The following is an 11,404-nucleotide window of genomic DNA, read 5'->3' as shown; positions in this document are numbered from 1 at the left end:
TTGTTTGCACGGAAAATGTGTTTCCGCGCATCTAATAAAATGGCGATTTGCGTGACCTACATTGAAAATAGGGTCTCAGCAAATCCAATACCTTTCAAAGCTAAGAAACAGTAGCACATAAATTAAGACTAGACTTCGGCTCGATTCTGAAAGAACTGACACCAAAATTTGAATATTTCAGTGGATGTTTCGGGATCAAGGGGTGTCTTGTCTTCACGTGTTCTTTCAGTACCTAGTAGAGTATGTAAATTCGTGAAAATGTTTTCACGATTAAAGACTCCTAGAATCCATCAATCGATGTCACACTGCAGAAAGGTTCGCTCAAAAGGTAAAAATATGAAAATGGTAATGAAAGGTTCCGTTGTACGGCCCTGACATTACCTTCCACTGAACAGAACACATCCAAACAACACATATACAAAACAAATGTATGTACAATATCGTATGCATGCAGCCAAATCATCCAAGCCGAATATATTTTTTTCCTCTTTTTTCTCTCTTTCTTTCACTTGCCTAAAATTTTCAATAAAATTCTATTCGTACTCTGTGCTGTGATGCAAAATACTTATCACCCCGCACACACAAACGTTTCGTTACGATGAACGAAAAAAAAGAAGAAGTATGAAACGAATGAAATTGTATGTGTAGTACAATATTCATAGGTACAAAACCAAAATAACATAATAAGAAGAAAAAAAACGAACTGAAAAAAAAATTAAAAATAAAGTAAAATATAACGATGAGCAGCATACAGTCAAAATCAGACGAATGTTTGATATGAAAAAAAAAGAGCACAACTACAATATTAAAAGTGTACAGTAATCTATGGAGGTTAGGTTCTATATAGGTGAATATAAGTATCTATAAGCGCATATATATATACGTATATACACGCAAGTATCGACAATCTATATACCAACAAGTACATGTAAATGAGATTGACTACGTCTACTTGCAATATATCCCTATATATCTGCCTAAGATGCGTATGAGCTGAGCACGATGGTTACGTACAATTTATTCAATTTTTTTTTTCTATAAAACCTAGCTAACGACTTGAAACAAAGACTAGGGTCTGAGCATAACCATGGAGCTTCAATCGATATCGACAGATCCATTTCCTAGTGTTATAATTTTGAGTCTATCAGACGAATAAGTTGCTTTGCAGCTGCGGCATTGACTTATTTATAGTTTCATTTTATTGTAGCGTCTCTTGTTCCACCATGAATCTAACATTAAAACTTTTTGTATACCTGTTGAACGCTAATTGTTACACAAATACATTTTCTTAGAGTTAATCGAGCCTGGACGATTTAAGAGAGTTTATCCATAAATCACAGCCGACAGTTTTTTTTTTTTTCAAGATTATAGTCGACATCGTTGATTTGCTCAATGAGTCTTCGGTGTTTTCCGATATATAGGTTTAAGGTGGTTAGAAATCGCAAAATGTTAATGGATTTTGATGCCGGCTGGGATACACCTTCATTGCTAGTCAGACCCGGACTGGCCATACGGTGACTGCGGGGGATTCCCGATGGGCCTTTTGGATTTTTGTATGAGAATTTTTAATTTGTGGGCCTTTTTAAATTGAGTCGCATGGAGTCCCCGATGGGCTTTTTCGAGCCAGTCCGGTACTGTTGCTAGTTATTTTAATTGTTATCTACGACAAAAATGATTATGAATTTCTGTTTAACATTTCCGAATTCTGTTGGATTATCCGACATTTTCCTCGAGCTTCCAGAAAAAAAAAATTTGGTAAAAATGTGGGAAAAGTCTGAAAAATTTGGAAAAATGCAGAAAAATTCAGGAAAATAACGTTTCTTCTGCTAACAAAATTTTATGTTCGAAGAACCCTGTGTATTTATCTCATTTTCACATTTTCGATCCATAGTTGTGTGGACACCAAATTATTGAATTTATGTTCCACTTCCGAACTTTGTAACGCGCATGTCTCACGAATGTCGTTTGATTATTTCGGTGGAAGTAAAATGCAACGAACGTACTGCTCAAAATGTAGGAGCAAGAGATCAATTCTTCTTTCTACCACTTCCATCTCAACATCTTCGACCACCGCACACATTTATAATATAAAATACAGCTGAACATATTGAACATACTCGAAATTCCAAGTGTGATAACACGGAAAATTTCTCTAGGATATTTGAAAGCCTTTGCTGTTCTCTCTCTCTTTACTACCACACTGTGAAATCATGCGCAGGAACCACTTGAACAAAACAGTATGAGTGTTCAAGATATTATACCAACCCTCTACTCTACCCACACCTTTCTTTTATCAAAAATTTTGTTGTTGCATGAATTTTATCCATTCTTTATTGACCTGAATGTACTGACGACGGGAAAACAAATGGAAAATTTTTGAACCAAATTTTCATCAAATTGCGTTATAAGTGCTCTTCAGCACCAAGTAGTCTTAATCGTAGAATGTTTTAATTGATAAGATGAAATGTGGCAGTGAATTTTCCCCGTGTGATATACAGAATCTGTTTATTTAGTTCGCAGTTTTACTAGTTGAATTTTCGTTTGGTGATTTTTGTGAGGACATTGACGTCGATTCGGTAGACGTTTTGCACACACATCGCTCATTTGCCAAAGGTTTTTGCCATTTTATAGATTTATCAAAGTGGAAAAGTTGTTTTCCTTCGGAGTGTTTCAGTGCGGTTGTGACATGTTTGATTCAACATGAAACTGCAAAAATAGCATCGCTCTTACATTTATTGTCTTCGATCCATCGAATACAGAAACAACACCCCAAAACAACACTCTTTTGCTTCAACTTGATATAACATGAATGAGAATTTCTTTGAAATTTCATGTGGCGTGGTTGACAAAGGGTTAAAGAAATTGAATAAAATTGTCAAACCTGGCTCCTGTTCTACCAGCAACAATTTCCGGGTCTGCTACAGTACCCATAGCGAAGCAGGAGACAACAATCCTGATATTACAGGAACAAGAACAACAACAACAGCATCCATTGTCCCCAGCACTGACCCATCCAAAACAGTCGCCCATTCACACGGAACTGCAAACGATTTCGGATCATCGTCGAAACGAGATCATTTCCATCAATCAATTGAATCTGACGAATCAAAAAGATCCATCATTGCCGTCAATCGTGAGCAAATTAGCAACAATCACATGTACGGCAATATCATCACAGCTGAGTCCAACAAAGCAGTTAGCAGCACATCGTTTATTCAACACAACGACGATACCTGTCGATGAATCAAAAAATATTGAACAAAGTTTACTCAGTGATACGGAACGAATTCATCATAATTTAGTTGACTCATTTAGCGAACCATCTTCAAGACATTCCTTATCGTCCATCACCCATTCACCGCCATTGGAAGCATCGCAAGAAGAGACTTTTACAACTTCAATTACATCATCGTCTGTACATCAACCTTCCTCTTATGAATCATACTCTAGTACTTTATTATGCGACAACCAAAACGATGCACTTAAGGACGATGATGATGACGTTTTTACCTGGAAACCTCCAAGAACAGGCACAACTTTTAATATTCAACTTTCTACTAAAATTAGTGATAATGGAAATGAAATAACGACCACAACGACGGCAACAACGGCTGAAGAGCTATTGTCGCAGCCGAAATTGATAAAAACTAGTGTTACACGCACACCAAAAATATCAGAATTGACTAGCAGTAGTCTCGAAAATGACGACGATAATAAATGTTCATCTCCTGCAGGAGGAAATCTATCGTTATCGTTATCGCCACCTGTCAACCGACGACGTGAAATGCCAGCACTTAGGGGACCATATGTTAGTTTGTAAGTATTTAATCATCCCATTTGGTATTATTATATTGCTTATTATGGCACTGCATGGTTAGCTTTTCGGTTTGTAGTTATAGAATTGTTTAGGTCTCGAGTTCTGTTGAATCTTTGTGGGATGTTAGAACGACAATTTGTCATTGACGGCAAGTTCTTCTATAGAATCTATTACTTCATTTGATCAACGTACATATTTTCGATAGATTGCTTTCAAATCTATTACTTCACTTTTTTGAACATGCTATTTGCTGCAATAGTCAGTGCTTGTCATTTACTCTTGCAGTCGTTTTCGCAACAGCTCAATTGCCCCCGACTAAACGACTTTGAAACTCACACAAAAAGAAGAAGATAACATAGAAAAGTGATTGCTTCTCGCGCGGAAAATGTTCTATTAAAAGATCTGTGATCGCATATGAAATTTTCATTTTATTTTGTTTCAGTAACTTATGTAAATTTTCACTTGTCGAATCGGAAAATGTGAAAATTTGCGAAAAACTTGCACCTCAACTGAGAGATCATAATAATGAAGAGTGTTCATCGACGATTGTGATTATGTAAATGAAGCAAATATCGAAATCAATTGAAAATTTCAATGTTATAATGTGCTCGAACATAGTAAATAAAACGGAAAATTGTGAAAATATTAAGTTTATCACCGATGCATAGAAGAACGAATTCACAAGCTTCTGTGATATCACTGGACAGCGCTGAATATTTTCAAACATTATTCGGTACACAGTGTCCATCCGATAACGGTCATCATCGACAAAATAAGATTCGTTCAACATTGCAATCGAAACCGTCCGCGGAATCGATCAAATATCCACATGTCGTCAATCCAAATTATCCACCTGTGAAAAGCAAAACGACACAATTGACGGACAGTTCGTCACCGATTCTCTACCGCACATCCGAACTGATAACTTCCAATCTGAAATTGGAAAATTGGTTCCACAAAACCGTTAGCAATGATCGATTGTTTACCGATCATCAGCAGTTCATTAACACCGACGACAATCAATTGCAACATTTAGGACTATGTTGTGCGCATATCGTCGGTTTCGTAGCGGTGATTATATTATTGAGTCAGTACTTCGGCATTCGAATTGTTGAAAAGTGTGAAAATTCGAATGGCTCACCGCGGACAATTTTTGATGTGATTGTTGATCCGGTCAACATTGACGCTGTGTTCGAATTCAATTACATCGATGAGTACGTGAAATGGAAAAAGCATAGCACGAAAGTGATTAGAAAATCCTCGACCGTGATCGGTATTAACGATTCCGGATGGGGTGGTGTCGGTCAGTCGTTCCGAGACAAGACTGGCCTAAAGCGGGAATGGTTGCTAAAGAAACGAAAGTGTGTGTCAGTTGGTCCGGTCCTAGTTGAAATTGAATGTCCGGTGCGTCTCGACCATGACGATAGAAATGTGAACGACAGTGATAATGGGAAGTGTGCGGAAAATAAATTAGTGAAACGAAAAGAAAGTGATGGTAATAGCACTACTGGATCATATACAACATGTTATGTGTGTGTAATTTCTTTGATTTTTTTGTTTTTATTTTGTTTGTCATGGATTTCCTTCGTTTACTACTTAACATACCGCCCACCCATAATAGTACATTACTCACCAATGGGGCAAATGATGGAAATGGTACTTCTTGTGTGTTTACCGACCTTGGCTACGCCTCGATCGGTAAATTTCACACAAGAAGTACCATTTCCATCATTTGCCCCATTGGTGAGTAATGTACTATCCCAACAAAAATCTCTTCGAGAAAAGTGTGACGCAGTCTTTGAAGTACAATTTCTAAAATGAATGATATCGCTAGAGTTGACGCTTTCAGCTTCGTTACGCAAAAATTAAATTTTACACCCAATTTTAGTTCAAACAAGCTGGCTTAGGTTTTCTCATCATCTGCCAAATAATTTTTAAAAAAAAAATTTTAGACTGGAAACAACCAAAATTTTACCAAAAAAATCTGCGTCGCAAAGTGGCAGATGTTCAGGAACAGACCAGCAAGAAAATTTATCTGCCACATGCGACGCAGATTTTTTTGGTAAAATTTTGGTTGTTTCCAGTCAAATTTTTTTTGGTAAAAATTATTTGGCAGATGATGAGAAAAACTAAGCCAGCTTGTTTGAACTAAAATTGGGTGTAAAATTTAATTTTTGCGTAAGAAAGCTGAAAGCGTCAACTCTAGCGATATCATTCATTTTAGAAATTGTACTTCAAAGACTGCGTCACACTTTTCTCGAAGAGATTTTTGTTGGGATATCAGTCGTTTTAGAAGTTTTAGAACACTGCTTTTTGAGCGAAAATCGAAAATTTGACGAAAATCGAAAATTTGTCGAAAATCGTAAATTTGACGAAATTCGAACATTTGACGAAAATCGAAAATTTGACGAAAATCGAAAATTTGACGAAATTCGAAAGACGAAAATCGAAAATTTGACGAAGAAAGTAATTCTCTATCTGCCACCATTCAAGAAATATCTCTAAAACCCCAATTGACCCACCCATTTCCAACTTTCGACATTTTTCACAAATGCCCTTCTTTTCTACTCGTAAAACTCTGAGACTTTGCCGAAGAAAGTAACTCTCTATCTGCCACCATTCAAGAAATACCTCTAAAAACATAATTGACCCACCCATTTCCAACTATCGACATTTTTCACATATGCCCCTCTGTTCTACTCGTAAAACTCTGAGACTTTGCCGAAGAAAGTAATTCTCTATCTCTCATAACCCAAAAAAATATTAGTCCTTTCATCCTACGCTCGAGTAGCTCAAAATTTGGTCACTCTAATCACTCTAGCTCAAACGAATCTGCCCCGATTTTTTTAATTATTTTTTTGTTCGAATCGTGATACGAATACCTTTCATTTGATGGGTCGCATGCCTCTGTAGGTTTCAATACAGCTAAGCTACAGCCGAAAACGCGTTCCCGACCCTCGAAAACCACACTCAGAAACAACTTCGAGGCCAATAAAACAAAATTCTGGTTTTTCCTGGGGTAATGGCGTATCACATTTTCATTTTTATGCCCACCCTGAGGTTCCTGCAAAATTTCATGGAGATTGGCTGACTAGTTTCCGAGATCGACCGTCGATAGATAGACAGATAGACAGACAGACAGATAGAAACATACAGAGTAAGTTGAAAGATTTTGATTGTTTGGAAAACGTTAATTTGGTGCATTTTCTATCAAAATGACCAACTTCAAAACGATGTATCTCCGGCAATTTTAAAGTTACATAGTCGAGTGATAGCTCGTTTTGCTCGTATTTGAAGCGCGAATAAGATAGAATAGGATTGTTTTGTCTCTGCGACTCGGCTCACAAACTTCCTCCAAGTCAAAACATGTACTCGGAGGCTGGTGCGTAATGTACTATATCTATGTTAACTTCACTCTTAAAACTATCCGTTCAAACAAAGCACTCGAACACGGTAAATAAATTGTTGTAAATGTAAATACGAAAAGCTATTTCTAGATCACTTCACCGATTTAGATGAACGGTCAAGCTCGACATGTTTCTCTTGTCAATTTGTCAATTCAGAATACTTTCGCAAAATTTCAATTTGTATTTTACGTGACGCGCTAAAAATTATTTCGATTTCAGATCAGAGCCTCGTGCATCCATTTCGTCGGTAAAAGATGTATACCCTGGATCACCAGACAGCAGTTTGTACGGATCGGATGAAGAGCAAGAAGATGCTTCACAGTACTGTCGAGGCGGTTATCATCCGGTAAGTTTTCTTTAAGCTTTTCATTTCTATGTGATTCTATGGTAGCCAATTTTTGGATTGAAAATGTGATGTTAAAAGAAAGTATTTTTAATCTGTTGATTTCAAATCTGGTACTTCAATTTTTTTAACATGCATTTTACTGTATAAAGGATCACAATTACCCAGAGATTGTCTCTATTTTGTCGTCGTTATCGATAACAGATGAATAGCAGTATGTGACAGGTCAACGCACTTCAAGCAAAAGTGCTATAAATGGCAGCTGCCAAATAGAATACTACTTCGTATGAAAAAAGTGTCCGAATTTTTTTACAGTGCCAAAATTTGTTCGATACACTGTCCAGTTTTAGTACTCTATTTAAAGTACTACTCATGCTTGAAGTGCGTTGGACAGGTTCATTTAATGAAATCAATTCTTTTCGTAAACAGATTGTCATTGGCGATGTGTTCGATAATCGATATCGTGTTGTTCGAAAGCTTGGTTGGGGCCATTTTTCAACGGTTTGGCTGTGCCGTGACATTGAGTAAGTACAAACTGAGATAGACAGGGAATGATGTTAGGACAGTACTTGACTAAACCTAACAATGATGAATGCATGTCGGACGCACACTCAGCGCAATTCCGACGAATTATTCTAAAAATTTAACGGAAATTTTCAGTTTCCTCAAATTTTATTTTAAAAAATTTTGTGGCGAGAAAATTAAAGAATTTCCCTCCCACCACACATCCAATTTTGATCCGATTATGCCTTTTCAGATGTGAGAAATACGTGGCATTAAAGGTTGTTAAAAGTGCCACACATTATACAGAAACGGCGACGGATGAAATTCGTCTCTTGGAAGTAATACGCGATGCAGCGCCATACGATCCGTTTGCCGGAAAAATCGTACGTCTTCTTAACCATTTTACAGTAAGGGGAGTAAATGGAGTGCATACCTGTATTGTGTTTGAAGCACTGGGATGCAGTCTGTACAAATTGATTGTCAAAAACAATTATCAAGGTCTGGCAATACAACAAGTCAAATCGATCATTAAGCAGGTGAGTAACGGGGTTTTTTGTAAAGCATTCGATAGACCTAGGCTACCCTCTGATAACAACACAACTCGTTTGGAACTCTAAGGCTCTGGAACTCTTCTTGGGACTATAATTCAGTGGAACCTCTTTCCTTGCTACAGCAATGAAGTTTCACATTTTCAGTGGATCTAATTTTAAATCGAGGTCGTCTCTATGCCCGATTGTCCACAAATTTATTTTTCGTAATAAAACCCGGACATTCGTATGAGTCTAACGCCGTCCTCCTACTAGAATGCTGATGAGTTCTTTTTCGGCCTCGGATCAGGGAGTTGCTGGAAAACATGAAAGTATCTTTGAACGGCATACTTTTCCTGTCCTCCCGCAGCTCCTCGTATAAGTGTTGACTCGGCTATCAGCACATTTCTGCCATACCAATTAGAACTTGAAGAGCAGAAGTTAAATTTTTGAAATCACTTTTCAGGTGCTGCAAGGCCTAGAATATCTACATACCAAATGCAATATTATCCACACGGACATTAAACCCGAGAATATCTTACTGGTAATCGATAATGCTGCTGCAATGAACCAACAGATCGATGACGAAATAGCAAGTCTAAAAGTGCAGGGCGTTGAGTTTCCGGACTCATATGGTAAGTGTGGGAAATCCGAAAATATTTGTATAATTGTCAGTTTGATAACAACAACAACCCTCCCATTCCAGTGAGTGCATTCGAAAAAAAGAGAAACAAGTCTAAACTGACTGTTTCATCGACCAATACAACAACCACCACAAATACTCAATCGACGAATGCCACAAGTCTAGACATTTCAACGACCTCGGAAGAAGATCCACCATCAACGGCTTCGTCGAGCTATTACCGATTTAATTTGGATAATTACGATGAGGACATTTCGAATTTCGGTGCAACTGCCAGTATCGTTAACCGATACAAAATGGAGCGTAAAAATAGTCAAAGTCATGCAGGGAAGATGGTGAGTAGTCGCAATCTTTCGGCTGGAGATAGATGATAATGATCTATCTCTGTTCCAGTTGATAACATCGAACAGCCGCGATGAGCCAGAGAGCAAAGTAAACATTCCATCTACCCAGTCGTACTCGAATGCAATTCAAACGTTAATCAACAGCAGCAACGTTCGGGTCAAGATTGCAGATCTGGGAAACGCATGCTATGACGTAAGCGATTACCGAAATGAATCAATCGTGACAGAAAAGCAACGAGAATCGTTCGTTTCAGTATCATCATTTCACCGAAGACATTCAGACGCGTCAGTATCGATCCATTGAAGTATTACTTGGTGCACCGTATAACTATACCGCCGACATTTGGAGCACGGCCTGTCTGGCATTTGAATTGGCAACTGGCGATTATTTGTTCGATCCGCACGGTGGCGACGACTATACACGGGACGAAGACCATTTAGCTCATATCATAGAATTATTGGGTGTCATACCGCCTAGTCTAATTTTTCGGGGAAAGCATGGACTAAAATATTTTACTAGTTATGGTATGTACCGACGGACCGACGCAACGATATTATTACGGGAAGGCATTGACTGAGTGAATTGATTTTCAGGTAATTTACGAAACATAACAAAACTAAAGCCATGGAGTCTCTACAATGTCCTAGTGGAGAAATATGACTGGGATCCTAATGAGGCAAGAAAATTTTCAGAATTTTTACAACCAATGCTTGCATTCAATCCTAATGAACGAGCCACAGCAGCGCAATGTTTAAAGCATCCTTGGTTGGATTTGAATTAATTTTGTTTTTTATTCGAGGTTTTTGTTTTTCGGTTTTCTGTTAAGGAGACACATCTAATGCAAAATTGTATTTGAATTAATTGTGTGTGCCCCAGCCGGTGTTTTGTTTAGATTTTTCAATTTTATTTGTTTTCCGTTTCCGTTTCGGATTCGACGGACAGAAATGGCAAGGCGGAAAACATTTGAATTTGAATGAAATTAGTTGTTGACGATTGATTAATTATTGAATTTACCAAAACGAAAAATTGATTGATTTTTCAAAGTGCTGCTTAATGATTTTGTGATTTGGTTATGGAACTGGAAAACACAAAACTTAATTATATTTACAGAATGATTTTTAGAAGATTGAACTCGGTATATATTCGATGATTGAATATTAGAAAAATTTATGAAAATATAATATTTAAAGAAAAATGAAAACAAAAAATGGAACAAATTCGAGTCAGAGACTTTTATTTGATTACTATCGACAAAATGAAGCGTTTGGCAGCACAAAAAAGGAAAATGTTGCAGTCTACATCTAGTCTAAAAGGTAAAACAAAAACGCAGCGCAGAGGAGATTCACGATTTTGTGAGAGAATTTCGTACGTAGACTAGCTGTTATTCTAAACAAGAACGAAAGCTTACACTAAATTTTCTCAAGAAATGATGTAAGAATGATGGAAAGCAATCGGCTTAATTTTGGCTTCATTCCCACACATCCCCACACCCTTGGAATCCTTGGAATTCTAAGAAAATCCTCAAAACTTAAAAAGAAAATCCAGCAACTCTCAAATCTCTCAAAATCGTAGATAATCCTCATAAAATCATTAAAAATCCTCAGATTGTCTTTTTGAAAAGCCTTTGTGCCTTGTCAACGAAATTTAAAAACATCCGCCACTCGTCAGATCCCTTAACTGAAACGTTTCCAATTTTGAATTTATAAAAATATATTTATTTGATCGTGAAGGGACCGCAAACCGATAGTTTTATTCGTTCGATTCGATCTATTCCTCCCACATACACCAGAGAAGCGACTATCTTTACATGTATTCCAC

General features: G+C 37.3%; 1 protein-coding gene across 1 annotated transcript; it reads left to right on the top strand.

The window, feature by feature from the left end:
* Nucleotides 1–4,228: 4,228 nt before the first annotated feature.
* LOC119085024 (SRSF protein kinase 3-like) lies at nucleotides 4,229–10,774 on the top strand. The gene is made up of 9 exons (XM_037195201.1): nucleotides 4,229–5,349; nucleotides 7,444–7,570; nucleotides 7,997–8,091; nucleotides 8,325–8,607; nucleotides 9,065–9,233; nucleotides 9,305–9,576; nucleotides 9,635–9,778; nucleotides 9,840–10,110; nucleotides 10,180–10,774. The coding sequence occupies exons 1-9, from the start codon at nucleotides 4,478–4,480 to the stop codon at nucleotides 10,365–10,367; spliced, it is 2,421 nt and encodes an 806-aa protein (XP_037051096.1). The 5' UTR covers nucleotides 4,229–4,477; the 3' UTR covers nucleotides 10,368–10,774.
* The last annotated feature ends 630 nt before the right edge of the window (nucleotides 10,775–11,404 follow it).

Source organism: Bradysia coprophila, unplaced genomic scaffold (assembly GCF_014529535.1).
Source record: "Bradysia coprophila strain Holo2 unplaced genomic scaffold, BU_Bcop_v1 contig_94, whole genome shotgun sequence".
Classification (NCBI taxonomy): Eukaryota; Metazoa; Arthropoda; class Insecta; order Diptera; family Sciaridae; genus Bradysia; species Bradysia coprophila.
This window is presented reverse-complemented; position numbering and strand designations above follow the sequence as displayed.

What these genes read in the sequence shown, in the direction of transcription:
- LOC119085024 (XM_037195201.1), top strand. Translation starts at nt 4,478, where the DNA reads ATGCATAGAAGAACGAATTCACAAGCTTCTGTGATATCACTGGACAGC. An exon ending in TGGCTGTGCCGTGACATTGA is followed by an intron (nt 8,092 to 8,324) that starts GTAAGTACAAAC and finishes ATGCCTTTTCAG; the next exon opens with ATGTGAGAAATACGTGGCAT. An exon ending in TCAAATCGATCATTAAGCAG is followed by an intron (nt 8,608 to 9,064) that starts GTGAGTAACGGG and finishes ATCACTTTTCAG; the next exon opens with GTGCTGCAAGGCCTAGAATA.